The 22,831-nt window shown below is 38.9% G+C and overlaps 1 protein-coding gene across 4 annotated transcripts in view; it reads left to right on the forward strand.

The window, feature by feature from the left end:
• Positions 1 to 22,831, forward strand: part of LOC117403549 (ras GTPase-activating-like protein IQGAP1) — a 100,072-nt gene that overhangs the window by 34,611 nt on the left and 42,630 nt on the right. For all 4 annotated transcript variants that reach the window (XM_058988370.1, XM_034928592.2, XM_058988375.1 and 1 more), the window contains exons 3-15: positions 2,417 to 2,573; positions 3,203 to 3,280; positions 5,891 to 5,967; positions 13,089 to 13,156; positions 13,492 to 13,605; positions 14,192 to 14,370; positions 15,242 to 15,329; positions 16,367 to 16,530; positions 16,804 to 16,891; positions 17,296 to 17,459; positions 17,951 to 18,111; positions 19,355 to 19,479; positions 21,502 to 21,665. In XM_058988370.1, the coding sequence (XP_058844353.1) occupies positions 2,417 to 2,573; positions 3,203 to 3,280; positions 5,891 to 5,967; positions 13,089 to 13,156; positions 13,492 to 13,605; positions 14,192 to 14,370; positions 15,242 to 15,329; positions 16,367 to 16,530; positions 16,804 to 16,891; positions 17,296 to 17,459; positions 17,951 to 18,111; positions 19,355 to 19,479; positions 21,502 to 21,665 (1,627 nt within the window). The remainder of the gene's footprint in view (positions 1 to 2,416; positions 2,574 to 3,202; positions 3,281 to 5,890; positions 5,968 to 13,088; positions 13,157 to 13,491; positions 13,606 to 14,191; positions 14,371 to 15,241; positions 15,330 to 16,366; positions 16,531 to 16,803; positions 16,892 to 17,295; positions 17,460 to 17,950; positions 18,112 to 19,354; positions 19,480 to 21,501; positions 21,666 to 22,831) is intronic.

The following is a 22,831-nucleotide window of genomic DNA, read 5'->3' on the forward strand; positions in this document are numbered from 1 at the left end:
CTGGCCAGACACCAAGCATATTCAGAGTGGATAAGAAGCAAGTAAAAGCGATTGTGGCTTTAGGCTTGTGAGATCAGAGGACGCTCACACACCCTCAGAACGTCTGTGCTGTGTGGGGACTTGCTAAATAAAAATTATAATTGGTCACTCAGAATTTTATATATATATATATATATATATATATATATATATATATATATATATATATTCTTTCTTTATTTGTGTTTCCTGCAAAAGTGTATGTGGGGTGGGGGGCTTTTGTTTATTTCATTGAGTGAAAACTTCAAGGCAGCAGGAAGTCTACTGCACTGTGTGTGCGTCTCCAGTTAAAGTGACCTTCAGGTAATGTACAGTAAACCAGCTGGTTATCTGACAAGTGTGGTTCCTGATGAAGCAGAAGAAGGTTACACTATGTAGGAATGTACTGGACTAATCAATCCTATGTGGAAATGAACATAGTTAATTGAACAGCATATGCGCTGATACATGCATAAATGAGACGCATCCCAATGTCCATTCATTTACAATAGTCCAGTGCCGTAGCATTTTCATTACCGACTCCAGTATGGCATCGCAAGTTTAACAGTGTCAGTGGCTTTTAATCCAGTGTGAGATTTTCCAAATCACTGCCTTAAACCTATTTGGTTTCCTAATCTGTTTCGGTAACATCACACTTTGGGTGTTTGCGTACTTTGCATATATGTTTTGTTTGTTTGCAAACCAATCCAGTTACATGCATGTTGCTAGATTTACTAAATGTTGGTCAATGTGAACCCACCTGGTTTACTGTAACTGTGCAGCGCATTTGACTGTCTGAGTTGATCGATATGTTTCCTAGTGGAGCATGTTTCAATGTGCGTCCTGTAATCAGCATTGTCTCCAGCTGCATTAAGTCCGTTTAGCCATGTGTGATTCAGGGCAAGAGTGTGGAGTAGTGGTTAGGGCTCTGGACTCCTGACCGGAGGGTCGTGGGTTCAATCCCAGGTGGGGGACACTACTGCTGTGTCTTTGAGCAAGGTACTTTGCCTAGATTGCTCCAGTAAAAACCCAACAGTATAAATGGGTAATTGTATGTAAAAATAATGTAATTGTATGTAAAAATTATGTGATATCTTGTAATAATTGTAAGTCGCCCTGGATAATGGTGTCTGCTAAGAAATAAATAATAATAATAAATTATAATAATACTGTACCTAGTAAAATGAGTAGCACCATGAGTGATACCATGATACCATGACTTCCGATCTGGGTGGGCTGCAGCCAGAACCACATCTGTTAAGCACTTCAATGATGTTTAGATCTACTGTGAACAGAAGGAAGACAATTGTTTACCAGTTCCTTGTGAGCATTACTGTATGTGCAATATGCTTTCGGTGCAGGCTGCCTCATGCTTCCTTGTAAACTGGAGTGATGGTTGAGGGAAATCTGCAAGAAAGTAATATCAGTTGAGAACACTCTCTCGTGTGTGTGTGTGTGTGTGTGTGTGTGTGTGTGTGATCTGTCTTTTATTATTTTGAGAGCTTTATCAAGAAAGATTGAAAGATTGGCTCAACATAAGACGCCAAGCTTTACAAAAACTAATCCCCCCCCCCCCCCCCTCCCCCCCGTGACTTTGTGTGGATGGCAGAAGGTTTACTGTCCTGGCTTGCAGTACAATGTACAATGCAAAATGCTCTCCAGAACAGTGTTTGCATTGTTTCACATTATGAAATTCTAACAGCTAATTAGAGATGCTGTATGTTTGTAGTAATTAAACTGCTGATTTAAATAAAAGAAAATTTAAGAAAACATATACGCACGGATGTACAGTTTTGTACAGTTTTTCAAGAATCTTTGCTTAAAAGACACGGCGATGCTGTTATTGGAATGCAGAAAAATATTAAAACACACGTAGATGAAGGCAACAAACAGTGCTTAGAATCCCATCTCGCCATGAGAACGGTCTACTGTTAGTATATATAACAAAGACAAAAGTGTGTCTGTGTTTATATGTATAGCTATACACAGACAGATATTTAATTAACGAGTTTAAACGTTCATAAAAATGTACCAAAATACACATCCCTGGAGTTTCTTAGCCTTTGTGTTAAAATGGATGGGACCCAAAATTTTGAACATGTGAGTTTCAGGAAAACATGAACAGAAAAGCTACGTGACCTCTGGTACATGCTTTTAATTGCATAGCATTGAGAGAGCCGTACCCATTGTGAGGTTACAAAAAAAAAAAAAAAAAACTGAAAACACTAAGGTGGAGGTACAAGTGACACTTTGGAGTCCAAAGCTTTGTTAATTTCACCCTCTGTGTTTGCTGCTGGCATTGGTCTTGGCAAAACCATTTGAATTGAAAGGTTCAGTCTGCTCAATTGCATGTGAGACGCTTTTCTTTTTGTAACCCGGGCGGCATGTTTCTCTGCAGGTGGATGGAAGCCTGTTTGTCAGAGGAGCTCCCCCCGACCACTGAACTGGAACAGGGCTTGCGAAATGGAGTCTTCCTCGCCAAGCTCGCCAAGTTCTTTGCTCCAGAAATGGTGTCGGAAAAGAAGATATACGACCGGGATCAGTCACGATATATGGTATCATTTTTTTTAATAATTCTCGTATATTTTAAAATGAACCAAATTATTATACACCCAGGGTATTAAATATATGGAACATGCTACTCAGGAAGTTTGAGTTACATACCTGCAGTTTGGATATCCTTGGTTAAAAAGCCATCTTGTGCACTGATTAATTGCACTGTATACAGTATGTGCACATGGCCATGACCTTGGTTGTTTTTTTGCATCATCAATGCTGATGCCCATGTATAAATTCTGGTAAAGTACAAAAGACTCCTTAATTTTCTCTGTTGGTTTGCCACTTAACATAGATTTGGAGATTGAATTAGTAAATACCAAGCAGTCATATATAAATACTGCCAGCTGAAACCTGAGTTTGACCTCGGTAGAATGTCAGCTCTGGTTACGACGCTGTATGTCCACTGTTGAATAATTGTGCATTACTGTAATAATAATAATAGGGCTTGTCTTCAGTTGGAACACAGAAAATGTTTTCTAAAAGATCAGCAAAAAAAAGTATGCTGATCCAGAGGAATGCAGTCTGCGTTTACACTTTTGCACTGTTTCTTGTTACAGCCAGAACTGAAAATATACATTTTGAGGACTTTTAGATTCTAATTTATTTATTTATGTTTTTAAATTAGCGAACAGGACTTCATTTTCGACATACAGACAACACTGTGCAGTGGCTAAGGGCTATGGAGTCAAAAGGCTTCCCTAAGGTATGTTTTACTATCTTCCATTTACCTCCAGTTACTGTAGTTTTACATCTCCTTTTTGTCATTTTCGACACGCCAATGGAAGTTCATCTCCCATGTTGGTTTCTTCTCTGCTGTGTGGTTTTGTTTTCCCTTCAGGTGGTGTCAGCTGTTTCAGAGTTTGCATAGAATTCAATAAAGGGTTTAGACATTTTTACAATAGCCCCTGGTTTCCCTACCTGAAGGCTTTTGGTTACACTTCACAATCATGTTGGGCAAGATTAGCCCAGAGTAACAACCCTGTAGGCAGAGGAAGGTGAACTGGCACATTGTATAGTCTCTCTGCCCAGCTGTTTTAAGAGGTGGGCCAAACTTCTACTGATATTGATTTGCCGTGTTTTTGATAGGATTACTGTATGTGAATTTACAGCACCCACTCTCTTGCGTGCTGATAGAAATATTTGAATGTATTGTAAAGTTTGTATGGTTGACAGTGGTTACCCTTGAGAAGTACTGCACTGTAGATCCCTAATCTTAATGCGTTTATAATAGGGTAAAAACGACAGTTTCATTATACTGCATCTGCAAGACCATTTGATGTCAAATTTTATCTGTCTTCATTTTAACGGTTTTTTAAAGAAATGCATTTCAGAATTACTAATGTTCTCTAGTTATTTAATATGTAGTTACCTACATTCTTCCAGTCTCATGATGAAAAGTCAGCTAATCCAAGGGCTCAAATGCATAGTCTTTATAATCCAAGAATATCAAAACTGGGCAAGTAGCAACATGTGTCCTGTACAGTGCTTACTGTAGCCTGGGGGTTACTTAAAGTAAGTGATGATGGAAATGTTGGACAGAATGTGATTGCAATTCTAATACTTTAAAGCCATAAATATCTGCAACCTAAATATTTGCTCTGGAAATGTTGTCGACCTGTTGCAATATATGTATTGTTAGTGGAATTTGACATTTGTGCCAATAATGTTTTTTTTTTTTTTTTCATACGCATAATAAAAGGCTTGCAAATATGTATGGCTTTACAGTATCTTACTGGTGTTATGCTTTATTATCTCCTAATGAGGGCATCATGGAGTCTGTCCGTGTGTTTGTACAGTACGGACATTAAATCACACTTTAGGGTCTTACTTATCAAGTACTGCTAGTTGCCACTTTAAATCCTTTCTGATTATTCAGTGTACCAAACCTCATCATTAGGGTAGCCTGTGTTTTTAAAATATTAGAAATACATTATTTTTTTTTTTTTTAACTACCAGTGTAATTTGAGCTCGATCTCAGCTCAGAACTGCTGGACTATCTGTTTTAAACTTTCCGCTTAAGCTTTATGATGCTTCACAAATAGATATTTATTTGTAAGGTTTACAGTAGAATCTCGCTAGCAGTACACAATCTACAATATTATCATATAATCTCTGCAATAGATGTACGGTTATGCTGTGTACAGAATTTGAATTGCTGAAAACAATTACTGTACAATTGCACTTTATTGAATTAATTCAAAAGGTAATGTTTCATATGAACAACATTTAAGTGGTCTTGCGGTTCATTTGTTTATTATTATTATTATTATTATTATTATTCAGAGAGAAGGCAACAAGGTAAGGAAAAAGTGACCTCCAGGGCAAAGATTACAGCAGGGTTTGCATCCTGGAATTGATCGCTCTCTGTGGTTTCCAACACATTATAGATAACATGCGCTTCTTTAATGGAGGGGTGTGCTGGAAAAACTTGGCAACTCACATTTTTGCATTTTCTTTAGATAACCGATACTTTTTTATTTATTTTTTTAATTGAAATGTTTGTGGGTTATCAAGTTTATCCACCACCTTTTTGTTTTTTAATTTTCTAAAATACAAAATACAATGATGGGAAGCAGAACTAGTTGAATCTGAAATTGAAGGGTATCAGGTTTGTCCACGACACCCCTCAATTTGTTTTATTTATTTAAATGCTTTACCAGGATACCCTGTACCCTTGAAATGATAGTCTTTCATGATTCCTGGGTTAACAGAATGGGGTTTAGAACAGCCACTTAAACATCTGGAAACCCTTTGTTTTGCAATGTACTCTTTGTTTCTCAAGCACAATTCTCTTACTTAACAAACCTATCCTGCACTTGCAATACATATATATGGGTAATTTTGAAAGGAGGTATAATGCAGTCTACAAAAATGAAAAGGTTGTTTTAGGTTGTACACAAGGGTTAAATGATTTAAAAAAAAAAAAAAAAAAAAAAAAAAAAAAAAATCCAGAAGGGCTTTGTCCGAAACGTCCTGAAAAATGAGCCTCTTTGTTACAGTACATGTAATAAAGTTGCCGACCCCACCGAGCCAAAGCCTCTCGTTGTCATTTCTGTAAGGAACCAATTTGAGATTAAAGTACAGCAGCTGTGTCAGAGAAGATGATCGCAGTCCTTTCAGAGCTGATAATGACAGCCGAACACCACACACACACACACACACACACACACACACACACACACACACACACACACACACACACATGAATGGCTTATTATATTAAGAGCACAGCCGCTCGTAATTTGAAGGTGTAGGAGGGTGGAATGAACCCTGAATAACAGTGAAGATTAAATAACCCTTTCCTTTATTTCAGATCTTTTATCCAGAGACAACAGATGTTTACGATCGGAAAAATATGCCTCGCGTGGTATACTGCATACATGCACTAAGGTATGAGGGATATGAAACTAGCTTTTATTTTACATATGATATTTTAATGTAATGATATTTGTTATTGATCTTGAATTGGCTGTCTTGACTGAAACGTTTAAGTTGTCAATGGAAATCGTTCACATTTCATTTTCTGCTGGTTGTTACAGTAAAGGTACTCTACCACATGTGTGGCTTTGCCTGACCCTACCGATAGCCACTTCCTGCCTGTGCCGAGTCATTTCCTGTCCCCAGATACTGCACCTTTTTCCTTCTCCTTTATCACTTCAGGCTAGACCTGGAACATGTTAAAGTCTGCTGTCCATGTTTTATGATAAGGATTGTCACCAGTCTAGAAAGGGATCCATGACCAGAGAGACTGAGGCAGTCTGGAAGAAACAAACAAACAAATGGTTAAACAAACATAAGAACATAAGAAAGTTTACAAACAAGAGGAGACCATTCGGCCCATCTTGCTCGTTTGGTTGTTGGTAGCTTATTGGTCTCAGAATCTCATCAAGCAGCTTCTTGAAGGATCCCAGGGTGTCAGCTTCAACAACATTACTGGGGAGTGGGTTCCAGATTCCCACGATTCTCTGTAAAGAATGCCTCTATTTTCTGTTCTGAATGCCCCTTTATCTAATCTCCACTTGTGACCCCTGGTCCTTGTTTCTTTTTTCAGGTCGAAAAAGTCCCTAGGGTCGACATTGTCAATACCTTTTAGAATTTTGAATGCTTGGATCAGATCGCCTTGTAGTCTTCTTTGTTGAATGTTTAACGGTGGGCAATGATAACAACATGTTTTTGTGTGTTAAGAAATGATTGTGTTTTTAGTTAACGTTTGACAGGATTGCTGAAGCTTCTTGAAATGTATGTCACTGTTTAGAACCAGTTTCAAGATTCAAGCATCCTGTTTGTTTTAGAGGGTAGCTACCTGCAGGATAGTGACCTCTATGCTCAACCTGATTGGCTGAGATCATTTGGGAGGTTAATAATTCCTATAACACGAGGAGTGGCTGCCTTTCTTTTTCAACTGGATTCCAAATCCTGTTATCTTGCCATAACACAGTGCAGTTTGAATAAACAAATGCCACAATGGGTCCATAACAATAGCTGACTGTAGCCAGGCCAAATGACTGATTAGGTTGAAGCACATGACATGAATTTGACCTTACAGAAGGAAAGACCAAAATAATTGCCGGTGTCCTCTAGCCTTGTATTCATCAATTAATTGTAATTTTATTTTATTTTAGTTATTTGTATTTTGTTAATATACATTTTCAGTGAAGTTTTTAATTCAAAGGTTAAGAGTAATACAGCAATACGCAATAATACTCTACTGCTACAGCACAGCTCTGAATCTTCAAGGTGTTGCATCTAAAACATGAGTAGGACCTTCAGTAATAGAATGGAGACCAGCCTCCTTTTCCTGCTTGCTTGCTTAGTCTTCACTGAGACATGAATGAACCCAATTCCAGAAGGAAAGGGAAGACTGTTGCTGAAACCACACGCATATCAAGAATGATTTCCGGAACACCATGGGAGCACTGTGGCTGCACTGTGATTTCACATGCTGACTCATTATTCACAGTGATGTACACAGCGACTCAACAAGAGGGTCCTGTTGATCGAATTCTCCTCTATGCCATATCTCCATAGCAAAGGGGAACAAAAGTAAAGCATGCAGTAGTACTCTTAGTTACAATAGTACTGCATATGTACAAAAGATATGCTACTGTATGAAGCTACAGGGCTTTATAGAACACCTATAAAGCACTATAGTTCAAGGAGCAACATTGACGTTAACTTGCCAGCAGTTTCAGAGCCTCTAATAATACAGAACAGACAATAAGCAGAAGCATGAATCTTTTAATAAATCCTGAAACAATAGAATCTTCAAATTTTGAGTTCTTAGAGGCCAATAGTACTGTAACTCTTTGGAAACGTGTATTAAACATGCGATTGACAATATGCTTTCCGTTATGTGTTTAGGTAATAAACGAATCTGGAAAAGCATGTACTTGACAGATTGATGAGCTCATTTCCTTTGAGTGCTTGCCTAGACTGGCTTGGTGCTTCTGTAGCAGGCAGCATGAGTTTGTAGCTCTGTAAGCAGCAAGCATACCTTAGAGTAAGTAGCGGGATTCAGAACAATATAGCATTATAGTCCCCACGTGTTGCTACAACCGTTTAAATAATGTACCTTTTAATTTATTTTCATTAACATCCTGACAATATTTTACACTTACAACTTTAAATGCTGTTTCAAAGCTCTTTTCAAAATGGCCTCTCTAGTGCACTGGAGTTGATCTGTCCACTAAATCACTGCAGGAATCATAGCCATAGACTGCATATTTAACTGGTGGCCTGCATAAAATTGCTTTCTACAGTGCAGACACCAGTGCTTTATATTTTACCGTATAAAGCACTGGTGTCTGCACTGCCTTCAATTGTAACCATCTTTAGGGCTACTCATTTTTCCATTCTTGGGAATACCAATTTTTTTTTTTTTAATGGCCAATTCCATTTTTTCCCACATTTTCCCACTTGTTATCAATGTATTAATAATTAAATATGGCATTTGAACATAAATATAATGTTGCTAGTTTAAAGTAAGTAAAATAATAAATTACTACTCTTTTTTTAATTTTTTTTTTTTTTACTCTTGTTGCTGTAATAGTAAGTAAAGCACCTGAAGACACTTCAAACCTGTCAATGTTTATAGACGGCACTTGGTTCATTGCTGGCATTAAGATAAGCAGGAAAACCTAAGAATTATATTTAGGGCTTCTGTTTTTCGGGTTTTATTAATTGTATTTTTCGGTGCTTATTTTTAGCTATTTTCGAGTTTTATGTAAATCTGTTATTTCGTTTTTGATAATCTCGCAAGCAGAGTCTCCAATAGAAATGTATGAATGTGCTGTCACTCAGTAGTTGGGGCGGGTTTAAAGTATTCAGAACGAATCAATGATAGATGGAAGTCAGGAAGGCGGGACATTGCCCAGCAGCACTGGGAAACGTATTTATTATTATTTTTGTAGTAGGTTTTATTTTTTTAATGGGAAAAGGGTAAAGTAAACGTGAATCGATTAACCATTTCTACAGTTTTTCCAGTGTTTATAGCTATCCACCGATTTCATTTTTTTTTTTTTATATCAGGGGGGTTTTATCGGTTAAAACCGAAAATCAGACGCCCTAATTATATTACAAGAAGAAAACAAATGTCCAGCACAGTTGTGAGAATCATATTTACAGTCGTCCACTAACACTGCAGTTTAGTCGTCCAAAAAAAGGTTTTTTGAAAAGACCTGTTTCAGCTTATTGCTAGCATTACAATACAATAAAAATATGAAACAGTTTAGTAACAGTCCAGCAATGTCACGTGAGTAATCCTACGTACAGTACTCCACAAATTAAGTTTTTTGCCTTTTTACTGGCATTACAATAACCAGGATAAAATAAGAAACCCTGATAAAGGCGTGTTGACTGACTCGTTGCTCTAAACAGGGTCACTGCTGTGTATTACCCGATTGTAATTTTAAATGGCACCCCTTTTAATGAAAATGTATAATTAATCCTCTCAATTGTTTCTTTGCTAATTCTGCCTTGTTTGCAAGATTTAACAAGAGGTGTGTCTGCAGACGCAATGTCTTTATGAAACAAACAGTGTGTGGTGTAGTGACTACATCACTTACACAGTAAAGCAATCAATTTCCTTAAGCAATGTCTAGCTAGAAAAATATAATTCAATTAAGAAATTGCCATGGTTTAACATTGCTAATTATAGCTTTATTAAAGGCAGGTAGCGTGTAAAGAAATAAACTAAACAATAATGAAATACGCAATTCATTTAGTTTACTTACGTTTACATTTTCAGCAGTTTCAAAACGCTTGATGATATTTCTGAAATGGTCGTTTTTTAAAAAAAAAAAAAAAATTATACTACGAGTTCAAAACTGCAAGCACTCTAGAGCTGAGGCAGAGTCGCCAGACGCCTGCTTCACCCGCCCTGTACAAGATGCACTGTCACCCGAGTGAGCTCTGCATGTGTTTCCTCATAACGTGCAGTTATGGACCTGCGTGTGCTCGGTTTGCACACTTTCCCCCATAACATGCAGTTAAGCACTGGCGCGCGTGTCCCTTAATGTTTGAGTCCAGCTGCAGTAGTACAATTAGTGGAAAAAACGTATGATGCTTTTTTTATGCTAAGTTGAAAACTGTTAACATACTAAAGGGAAAGCACTTGTGAAGCTGAATCAAGAATTTCAATGCCGAGTTCCTGAAATGCAGTGTGATTTATTTGCACACCACACTGAGCCTATTAACGCTCGGGAATCGGACAGTAGAATGTCTTTCCCAGAACTCATGAAGGTCTGATAAAGAACACGACCTGGGACTTCTGTGTCCTGATGTATTCCACCTATTGTATTATTGGACACACTACCTGTTACAGTTGCAACTGCAGAAAGATGTGTCCGTGTTAAAAAGCTCCACAGCGTATGGACTGTCATTGAAATGGCGAATGAGTGTAATGCTATTTATTTGTATAACCATATCAAACCACGCACACACACTATCTCTCTATCTATCTATCTCTCTATCTCTCTCTATCTATCTCGTCTTCCTGATGGTGTAAGCTTTCAGTTGCTGTTTGATTTCCTTGCTCTCACCGTAGCACATGGTTTTATTTTACTGGAGTTAAGTAACACAAGCAGTAGAAAGAAACCAGCTGAAGACAAAGTAGACAAAATAAGAAAAGCATCAGCTGTTTCCATTGAAAATCCATTAACACTCAACCATGCCTCAAGAAAGGTGTTTGTTAAAGAGTTTGCAAAGCGTTCCCATTCAAACAGATTCAGCCGTGCGCAGAGTACACTGTACGCTATTCCAGTCTGTTTTCAATAAAATATCTGCATCATGTAAATAGAAGCGTTGTCTTGCCATGCTGTAGTAACCTTGCTACAGTACCTCGTGGTGTTGCAGAAGTTTCAGCACAATGGAATATGCTGCAAAGGCTCATTCAGTTATTCTTTCCTCCCCCACAAAAGCAAAACAAAATCTGAATGTTTGAATAGAAATGAAGATGACCCATTGCTCCACAGCTTTCTTTTCAGAGTTACTTTAATGAGTCTTGTGTGGGAGTTTTGTCTTTGGACCCCTTCAGATAATGGCATGAAGTAAATGAAAACATTTTGCGACTCTTGGGATTCGCTGAGTGTCGCTGTGTTCTGTGATTTTAAGGTTAAGCAATTAACCCTTTGTCCCCTGCAGCAGCCAGAGCACATTAGTCTCTTACGCAGTGCTGCCAGCAGAGGTGAAGGGTCACGCCGCAGACGATAGCTGCCGCTTCATTGAACGAGCCGCGCTGATAAACTGCACAATTTATCATTTATATCCGTGAACAAAAGAGAACCTGCACATCAAATATTAATGCAGTTTCCAGTTACTGTTTCCAAAACAGCATTGTGTGTGTGTAAAAATAGTGTCCATACTTTTGATACTGGTATAGTAGTTGGTTCAAACAAGCTTGATAGTGCACTGAAGTGGGTGAACATTGCCCTCTTCTGGCAGCTAATCCCCTCTGCTTTTCCTGACCTCTCATAGACTTTATAATACTGTACTCGGCTTGTTTTCAAGTTAGCTTCACTAGTTTGACGTCACCCAGGTTATTTATTTTACTAATGTGTGGCCACTGAGTGGTTGTTTTGAATGTGTCTTGAAGTAGCAAACGTTTGACCTCTTCTTTTATTTTAATAGCCCGGGCTCTCTGTTGGTGTTGGTTTTCGGTCAGGGAAAAAGCCTTTAAAGGCAGTCCATCCTACAGTAGGACATGCAGTACAGTGTAATGCATTGAATTGGACAGTGTTTTTTCAGTACATGCTTAATTAATTCCATGGTACAATGTCTGCATTGATGGAGAATTGTGCTAGAAGTATTGTACACAACTGCCTGAAATTAAAATATGGTAATACTGCAGTGGACAGTATTGAAAGGTCCTATTTACTAGTTATACTTGATCAATCCAATCCTATTGATGTACACTGTATATTCAACATAACTGTTCAGAAATGAGCACAACATTAACCACTATTGTTAGGATTATTTTAAAGTACTGTAGCGTTGCTATTAATGTGAATCAGAAGGATTCTTGGCTATTGTTACATTAGGTGCAGGAATGTGTTTCTAACAGGTATTAACACCCTGGTACACTGAAGCATGTCCTGTAGAACAGAAAGCATGCGCTCTCTCTTGCCTGTCTAGACCAGGCTCTCACCTGTGGCTCATTCATTCTATTCCGATTCCAGGACCTTTTCCCACCCACCTCCTTAACTACTCCATTGAACAGCTACAGTACAGACAGGTTCAGTTTTTCCCTAGTCATACTAAATAGTACTTGTTTGAACTAGGCTCTGGAATGCACAGTTCAGTGTAAGAAATGGTTGGAACAGGCTCCTGGAGTGGATGAAAGGGCCCACAGGGGAGTCCCACTAGTGTACTGTACTGCAGACAATGTTGGAATAAACAAATGCTTCACTTCAGTACAGATATTCTTTTTGAAGATAACATCTGCTAACCTGTATAGACCAAAGCTGTTTGTGTTATTAATGTTATATCTTCTGTTTGTCATCACATCCTTGAGACTTTTTAAAACTCTTTATCTAAATGTACCCGTTACAGCAGCGAGTCACACTTCACCTGCCTCCCTGCCACACTCTGCCCCCAGTGAATATAAGAAATGGCATGTTTATCCTACCGTATGTGGTTTTTCTTCCTGATCTATTTCGGACCCCTGCCCAGTTGCTCTGTTAAATGTTTATTGTCAGGTTCAAGGCCTTCAAGGATGTGATGTGTTGTATGAACATTCCGGAATCCCATTGGAATGTGTAACGCATGTCTCAATGGATTGTGTTCTTGGGTAATCATTTATTTTAATGAAGTTATGTGGAGGTGATGTCTTGTGGCTCTGTGTACTGAGTCATCCTCCTCATAGTTCGCTGCTCGTTTGCCAGAAGAGGAAACTGCAGTGATGCATTATCTATATTTGGTGCTTTGTTTGTCTCACAGATAAGTGGAGGCATTACAGTTGTAATACCATGTGAGCTGGGATTATGTGAGTAAATTAGCCTCTTGTTTTATTGCAGTTTATACCTTTACAAACTGGGAATAGCACCACAGATCCAGGATTTGCTGGGAAAAGTGGATTTTACAGGTAAAGTATCGGAAATTCATACACTACTGTAGCTTTGTATAAATACATTTTAATGTTCTGTACAAAAAATCTTTATACAGTATTTTGTCAATTTGAATACATAAAGTAGAAGCCAGTAACATGTAAATGACTGAATCATCAGTTTTTGCTAATGGATTTACATACATACAGAAGTGATGGGTACTGTAAGTAATTAGGAATTTGATTGAGAATGACCTGCCTTATGTTATCTCAGCTCCGTGTGAATTTGCTTAAACGTTTATATGAACAATAAACAAGAAGTGCTTCATTTATGTATTTAAATGGGGTTGTTGATTTGTAGTGTTTCTTTTCAGAGGAGGAGATCAGTAACATGCGGAAAGAGTTGGAAAAGTATGGAATACAGATGCCTGCATTCAGCAAGATCGGTGGAATTCTGGCCAATGAGTTATCAGTGGATGAAGCTGCATGTAAATGTCATTTTATACATGGGGGGGGGGGGGGGGGGTCACATGTACTAAGCTGATTTTATTGAATTGTATTGCCAGATTTTATATTAAAAGGTCATTCATTGCTGTGAATTGTAAATTTTGAAATAGTAATCTGACATTCAAATGTCAAAGTGTCTGTGGCACATAATTGAACCTCTCTTTACATCACTCACACTTTATAAAGATGCCATGGTAGATACTCTCCTAGGCAAAAAACAAACAAACACATTCCCATTATTGACATATATGTAAAAAGATTATTTAAGAATTCAACATTGAGTGTAGCGAGGATACTTTAGACCCAGCATGGATCTGGAGTGCTACAAAAGACAACACTCTGTGGCTCGGATAGGTAAAAATAGAGGCACTTAAGTAAGATTAGTCTTCTAATCTTCATCCTGTAGTGTGCAAGAAATGGGCACCGCACCTTGTGTCACATGATTACAATAGAGACAAGGGAACATTTGAGACAGAATGCCCCTAGGTTTAGCAGTCAGGTGACTGGTTGTACTGTATAAATATCCAGTTAGGATTTATTAACGTATTGCAATGTCTTTGTTTCAAGTGCATGCTGCCGTTATTGCAATCAATGAAGCGATAGATAAAGGAGTAGCAGATCAGACTATGACTGCCCTGGCCAACCCCAATGCAATGCTGAGGGACACACAGGAGACCCTCGCTGAGGAATACCAGGGCCAGCTCAGCCGAGCCAAGAAAGCCAAGGAAGACGGTGTAACAGATAAGGTGTTTTGGGGAGAATATGAGTTTATTTTTGTTGTTTTACTGTTTTGCACAGAAGCATGTCCAGTAATACAGCCAATGAAATAGTGATGCTATATGTAGAGGAGCATATTTCATGCATTCATTTGATCGTTTTCTTTGTAACCTACTTTTACTTTTCCTCTTGACATTAGTGAAAATGACACTATTGCCTGTTATCCTAGTTCTTTAGTATTTTGGCAGTATTCGGACCACAACCCTACTGTAGGTGACAGAGTCCTGCAGTATGTCTTTCAAGTAATCTGCTTCTCAACCACCTACATTTGCTACAATGCATGTCCTACACATAATGCGCTTTTGACATTGAGTAATCGGCCTGGAATTACAGTTCCTGCTCTCTCTGCGAAAGCCAGGAAAGGAGGCTTCTGACTGTGCAATAGTGATCCACTCCCATAAGCAGCTGGTATTTGGGAGGGAATCCTTATTTGTTGTTGCCAGTTTCTGAGGGGGAGCGGGTTAAGAACATGTAAGGAATCGGCAGAAATCTTGCTGTGCGTCTGTGGTTGTGTAACTGGAGTTCAGGCACTTTTGTAACTCACTAAAAGTAAGTGAGTCAAATACCATTCCAAGCCAGGATTTACGGAGTTAATGAGTCAGTCTTCTATACAGTATGTGTTGTAAAATGGATATTGTTAGTCCTTTTCAAAAATTTGAAAGGTAACATTGTTTTTTCATGGTTGTATATTTTAGTATTGGAAACTAGAAGTAAACAGCCAAGAAACTTGTTTATTAAAGTAGAATATAAGTACTTCTAAAACCATCCACTAAATGTATTTGATTGTGTAAATACAACACAAATGTTAATGGGTTAAGTGTCTCATGTGTCCCTCTCTAGCGCTCCTCTGTTTCATCAGAAGAAAGGGATGTATATGAAGAGCTACTGACACAGTCTGAGATCCAAAATAATATTAACTCTGTGAACAGTAAGTGTGTCGTCTTATATTGTTTAATGCTGTATAAAACCACAGCATTTGAAACATGAAACACGTCGCTGTCCAGTTTTAAATATGAAAAGGCTCTCTTATACACCTCCTGCGTATTTTGGAATTAAAATAGCTGCAGAATGTAAATGCTGCAGGTAGAATGCCATGCAAAGACTTTCTTTAAGAATGTAGCATTTGCTATCATACTATTCCTATTATGTAATAAGTGTTGCTGAAGGGCTGGGTTGTGGGTTTAGATTTATACATGCATGAATGTTGGTTAGATATTGGAGAATATGTCTGTATTATAAGACTCTATGTGTGTTTAAAAAAATATTGCCTTTAGGCTAAAGACTTGAAGCTGAATAATATAAGACATGCAGTGTTTGCCCAATGAAACCTAAGCCTGCATCAGTCATGAATTCTGTAACATTTAGTATGTGACATTCTCCAGATGTTTAGTGTAAAGGGTCCTCTTATACCTTGCTGGGGTAAACCACCCCTGGATTTATACAAGAGGGTTTTACAGCACTGGGGAACACCTGGATTTCATCCACCACCTGCTGTATCTGTAGGGTTAATCCAGGGATGAACAGATTATTCCATTCTTCTCAATCCACAGCAAGCAGCCGATGACACCTAGGTGAGGGGCACGGTGTTGATTTGGCTATTTTCCATTCCAATTGAAGAAACATCTGTTGATGTGTGCTGATTGCTCTTCACAAAGCTGCTGGCTGTTTTCAGCTTTTGTGCAAAGCAGCAATCAGCACAACTAATTCAAACAGATGTTGTTTTTTTTGTTTTTTTTCCCCCCAATTGTTTCAAGTGGAATGGCATATTTGCCCAATCAGGATCCTAGTTGGGTGCCAGCCTCTGCATCAATACAAATAATCTGTTTTTGCAGCTCTATCTTGGATAACCACAGGAGATTCCCCAGTACTGTAAAATGCTCTACTAAAAATCATGTTGACAGCTCACTAGTGAATGATGGTAAAGCAGAGCACTGAAAATCCCTTTTTTATTTCTCATTATTTCAGCCCACGTAGCGCTGGCTCAGGTGAATGATGCTATTAACAGGCAAGATGAAGCTGCCCTGCTTGGCAGCCTGAGGGTGCCTGCGCTGGGGCTTGTGAGAGTGATGGAGGGCAACTCGTCCTGGTACCTGGAACACTTCTCATTGTATAAAGAGCAGAAGACCGAGGTAACCAGGCTCCTGCTTGCGTCATGGGGGTGGGAGGGAGGTTGTTACATATTGTACCATGAACTTTTGCCCGCTTGCCAATCAGTGTGCAGTGTATTCTTTTTCATTCTCCCCTACCCCCTGATGGCACAATCCCTTCCCCCTCCTCCATAGCTAGACTGCTGCTCCGTGTGATGAGATGAGTACGGTCTGGCTGCAGGAGTGCAACACACAGTAAGTGTGGAGAGCTTGTTATAACTCCATGTAATGCGATCTCTCTGTCCTGGATTACAGCAAGCTGGTGCTCCAGTTCAGCTGGACAGAGCGGACATCCAGCAGGTTGTCAGCACTTGCAATGATTTTGCAGAAGCTCACAAGCGAAGTAAGTAGGGTTGCACATTTATTTTCTGCCTCCATCTGAGATCAGTAGCAGTAGTGTATCAGTAGCAGTATTTACAATTTTAACAGCGCTTCCATTGTATATTAATAAAGCAAACCCTCAGTTGTCCAAACCAGAAGCACACGTTCGTTTCAAGATCCAGGCTCCATTGAAGATGCATGATATTCATTTGGATAATCAAGTGTTCGCTATATAGGAATAGGTATACCCCTCTCCTATTCCTCTACTGTGTAGTATGGTTCTTATTGCAGGGTCCAGATCCTTTGATCTGGTAGTGAAATGCACTATACACATGTTTATATAGTAAGCCTCATTTCCTTTTTGCTCTCTGATTTATAGTCCTGTAATGTGCCTGTGCCCCCTTGTCCTGCTTTGCACTGTTCTAGAACTGGAAGCCGTGGCAGCAGTAAACGCAGCAATACGCCAAGGAGACTCTGCTCAGACAGTGGCTGAGCTGATGAACCCAGAGGCCCAGTTGCCAGTTGTTTATGAATCTGCTGCTGACTTGTACCAAACAGAACTGTTCAACCTGCAGAATCAGAACCCTGCGGTAAGGTCCTCACACTGATCCTGTAGCGCAAGGTTGATTTCACTCGAGGCGTCACAACAGCCTTGATTCATGTTGGGTTACTAAAGAGGTGTAGTAGCATTACATTCACTCAGGGACCCTTTACACTTGCACGTATATCTACAGAACCAATTCATTTTAGTTTTTAGTTTAGTTTATTCTCTTCGCACCCGCAAGTTGTAATGCAATTTGTTAGGAGGTTTGTAAAGTCAAGGTACTGAAGTATCCGAGTATGTAACCTGGTGATTTGACGATATCTGCAAGGTTCAGTGCTATGAATGAAACTGACTCTTACAGCTGGACAGACAGAAGACCATGTCTGATTGTATTATCCTTTGAATAGAAGGCTTTTTACGTATGTATTTTATTTAGCAAATAACTGTTGGTGATAATTGCAGCTTAACATGCTTGTGTCTGTTGTGGTTCAGAGCTGTCTGAATCAGTTGTTTTTTTCTTCCCTATGTTTCCTGCAGCAGCAGCTGGCTCATGAGGAGCTCATCGTGGCAGTGGAGATGCTGTCAGCAGTTGCTGTTCTGAATGAAGTTTTAGACTCCAGAGATCCGCAGGGGGTGATCGAGCAGCTGAGTGATTTACCCATGGGGTTCAGCAACCTGGATGAGGGGAACTTCCAGCGGTGCGTCAGGCTTTCACGTACATGGGGCTTACTGGTGTTCAGAAACGATTGCTTTAACTCCTGTTTAATTGTAATAATAAATATGTAATAAGATTCGCACATCCCTTTATATTGGAAGTGTGATTTCAATAGAGACGTTTAAACAGAAACCATCTCTATTTACTGCTAGGCAGGGTGCTTCTTAACCCTAAACCCCCTTTTCTGCTTAACAAAACGTTTTGTTTTTTTTATAGTATCAAGAAGATAATGATTTTGGCTTCCTGTATCTTGTCCAAGTTTTGAAAGCTGTACTGGGAAAATCTATACTATGTTACTTTGATTATTTATTATATATATATATATATATATATATATATATATATATATATATATATATATATATATATATATATGCATACACACACACATGGTGTAAAGGTACAAATCAATTATTGACCTGTGCCATTAGATGACACTCTTGTTCACTGCATTCTAGAGAGAGCTGTACCTATAAATTATTAATAATAGAACTAAGTGATTGATTTAATCAACCTGTACCCTGACACGGCTGGATTTTATTATTTTCTTAAGCATTTTACATTCCCAGGAAATCCACCTGGAGTACACGAACCACTTATTTGTGGTGGTAATCCCAGGATAATCCCAGGATCACCAAGGGCAGGTTGCTTCCCCCAGGGCTGGAAAGTGCTCTAAAAACAGTCTGGCTCCTGTTGACTGTGATCAAATCAACCTCGATTGTTTTGCTGGAAGTAATGAAAATGAGACACATACATCCTAAGAACATAAAGAAATGCCTCTACATAGGCTGTATAAACAGGCCTGCCTTCTCTGCATTTCATGTAAATAGTTATTCAGGTTTATCAAAAACAAATACATGTTGAACTAAAAGTTTATGATGAAGGAGGCTGTGTGGTCCAGTGGTTAAAGAAAAGGGCTTGTAACCAGGAGGTCCCCGGTTCAGATCCCACCTCAGTCACTGACTCATTGTGTGACCCTGAGCAAGTCACTTAACATCCTTATGCTCCGTCTTTCGGGTGAGACGTAGGTGTAAGTGACTCTGCAGCTGATGCATAGTTCACACACCCTAGTCTCTGTAAGTCGCCTTGGATAAAGGCGTCTGCTAAATAAAACAAATAATAATAATAATGCATAAACTTCATTATTATGTAATAGGATTTCTCTTTCTGTTAGTGAGTGCAGAAAACCTGTTCCTTCATCGTATTGTTTTCCTCTCCTTGTCCAGCTATGCTGATCTGCTGTTGTCTGTCAAGGCTGATGCATCTGCCAAGGGCCAGGAGTATCTGACGTGGAATGACATCCAGAGGTGTATTGATGAAGTCAATATCCAGGTTCATGAAGAGCATGAAAGTAGGTTTGCTCAGGAATATTAGAACAAAGTGGACTTTTCTGGTGACACAGTTGCTTTTATGGCTGGTTTCAAGGCCCTGATTTTAGTGCTAATACTAATGTTATCTCAGGTAAGATAGTCCAAGATTAGGGGCTGTGAAACCAGCCATTTAAAGCAACTGTGCCACCAGAAAAGTGTAACGGAAATCAGCAGTTTGCATTCATCAGTTGCACAGTACTTGAAATGCTAAACACAATCACCATTTTTATTATACTTTTTCCAGAAATGTTCACATTGGCATTGTTTTCTTCATGGCAGACATGAGTAGTAGTAGTAAAAGAAAAAGATTGTGCTGAATTACTTATGAATTGAGTGAATGAAATTTCAACTGAAAACATCAGCTAGCTGAGGATGTGTTGAGCACTTTGTAAGTGCTGGTTTCCATATTCTGATTTAACGCTAGTTACACTATTTTTACACTTTTAATTTGCTGGGCAGCGTATAATTTGCTGGGAAAAAATAAAATGCTGGCGTAGTTTTGCTAGTCCATAACGTAACCGCTCTGTTTGCTAGATGTTTAGTAGTACTATATGCAGAAAGCTGGTGATCGATGCCATCGCTGTTTATCAGCTTGTGACGGGGCTGGCCGATGTGGTGACGGCAGGCCAGAATACAGGAAGGAAACAAAGGCAAAATACTGCCGTGCAAAAAGACGCTGCGGCGCCATTTTATTTTTAAATACAAAAATAAAACACACTGCTCACAAATCTCGAACAAAACACCAAACACACAGATCAGGCTGGGCAGATCGCTTTCACTGATCTTATGTTGATTTTTTTTTTTTTCTTTTCCTTTTTCTCCTCGCTCTCTCTCTCGTCCACTCTTCCGAACACCCACCCCGAGTGCAGAAAGCTGCAGGCTTTTATTTACTGTGGCCGAGGGGTTAACTATCAATTATCTCATTACCCCTCGGCCACAATCTGCACAAGTTTTTTTTTAATACTACTGGCAGAGGACGAGCTGCCAACCTCGTCTCTGCCAGAACACATTTAAATAAAAATAACACAAACTTTGTCGTTATATTTATTAATAATAATAATAATAATAATAATAATAATAATAATAATAATAATAATAATACAACAAAACAAATACAAAATAATAAATTGCACAGGGGCGGAGGGGTACCCCGTTACAAAATAAACAAATACATTTGTTTTTAATAACTAAACTAAACTAAACAAATCCATTTATGGCAGGGCTTTGCCCCGCCCCCTTTTCATGTGCAGGGCTCCTCACCCTGTCACAGAGCTAGACACGCTTTTGAACACATTGCAGACAGCTGATCGGACTGATTTGTCAGCTGTGATTTAATAACATTGTATTTATACCAAAACACTTAAGACTCCATCCACACTGACCAGTGGTGCCCAGTCACCAGGTGACGCTTTTCTTCCAAAGGAAGCTGTGTGGTCCAGTGGTTAAAGAAACAGGCTTGTAACCAGGAGGTCCCTGGTTCAAATCCCACCTCAGCCACCGACTCATTGTGTGACCCTGAGCAAGTCAATTAACCTCCTTGTGCTCCGTCTTTCGGGTGAGACGTAATTGTAAGTGACTCTGCAGCGGATGTATAGTTCACACACCCTAGTCTCTTTAAGTCGCCTTGGATAAAGGCGTTGCCTAATAAACAAAATAATAATAATAATAAAAAAGTCAATACTGTGTGAGGGAATAGTTTTAAAACTGCCTGAATGAGGAAGGGATTTTCATAATTAAACCATGAAATAAATAGCATACACTCTGAATAGATAGGAAATTTGGACCTTATAAATATCAACATTTCAGAAAAAAATCATGCATCTTGTGAGCTTAAAAACCAGCAAATCGATTTGGAGTAAAGCAAACCCATTCACTGAACAATAACAACCAGAGGTAAATACCATGGCACAGACTAGCTGGAGTCATAAGCTGAAGCAAAGGATTGTTGGTAAATTGCAGTGGACAGAAGCACAGACTGCATGTCAATGTTGTTCTCTTTTAAGGAATCATCGCCATCAGCTATATTAATGATGCTCTTAATGACGGGGACCCTGAGAAGACTTTAGAAGCATTGCTGTTGCCTACAGCCAAGCTGCAAGCTGTGAAGCCACCAACAGCCAGACACTACCAAGATGTGCTTCAGCATGCTAGAACACACAAGTGCCAGGTAAGAGCTTCCCCATGCCTAAAAGAACAAGTTCTCCATTCATTTAGTGGTGTGTGACGTGATATTTTCTTCACTAAATGTTATAAATTTCAGTCCATTGCAGCTGCACTCAATTGAGAATGTATTTTTATTTCTGGACTGCATTTATGCTGGACAGGATGGCAGGATTGAGCTATGTAGTGGAGCTTGCAGGTGGTGTTTGTCTGTAGCAAGTGCCATTATAATTTTCCTTTAAATGGCACTAAATAGTAAGTCAAAGCAAGTTGGTGGTAACTTGAAAAGAGAAGTTTGACATAGATAGACAGACAGATGTCTCCCCTGTGCCAAAGAATGCCCCCTTTCAGGTTACATTATAATTGGATAAGCGGTACTACCTGCACAAAGAATGAATGAGTGAAAAACAGGAAAGTGACAGATAGACAAACAGCCTCCATGGACCCCCAGACCGCCCTGGATAAGGGCGTCTGCTAAGAAATAAATAAATAATAATTTTGATACACTTGTGCTAAAGGACAATTGGAGAAGCTGTCACAACCAGCCTTTTAAGACACAAGCCAAAACTAACCGATTTGAAAAACAGATGAAGTCTGATTTACAGCAAATAATGGGACCAAAACTTATCATATCAATGTAAAGGAAGCAGTTGTATCTCTTAAGGATTATTACCCTATACGAAACTGTAGCTCAAGGCAATGCATATAGTGTATACATTAATATGTGTATTTTGGAACTGAATTATTATTTATTTATTTATTTATTTATTTATTTATTTATTTCTTAGCAGACACCCTTATCCAGGGCGACTTACAATTGTTACAAGATATCACATTATTTTTTACATACAATTACATCATTTTTTACACTTTTTTTTTTTTTTTACATACAATTACCCATTTATACAGTTGGGTTTTTACTGGCGCAATCTAGTTGAAGTACCTTGCTCAAGGGTACAGCAGCAGTGTCCCCCTCCTGGGAACCCACGACCCTCCGGTCAAGAGTCCAGAGCCCTAACCACTACTCCACACTGAATGAAACAGATATCACGGCAAAGATATAACAACACCTAAAATAACCTCATTAACACTGGAGACTGCTAGTAACATATTGCACACAAAAGTACAATTCAAAGCAAAAACAAGAGTATTGATATAAAGGAAACCAGTCCA

The sequence above is a fragment of the Acipenser ruthenus genome, chromosome 2 (genome assembly GCF_902713425.1).
Source record: "Acipenser ruthenus chromosome 2, fAciRut3.2 maternal haplotype, whole genome shotgun sequence".
Classification (NCBI taxonomy): domain Eukaryota; kingdom Metazoa; phylum Chordata; class Actinopteri; order Acipenseriformes; family Acipenseridae; genus Acipenser; species Acipenser ruthenus.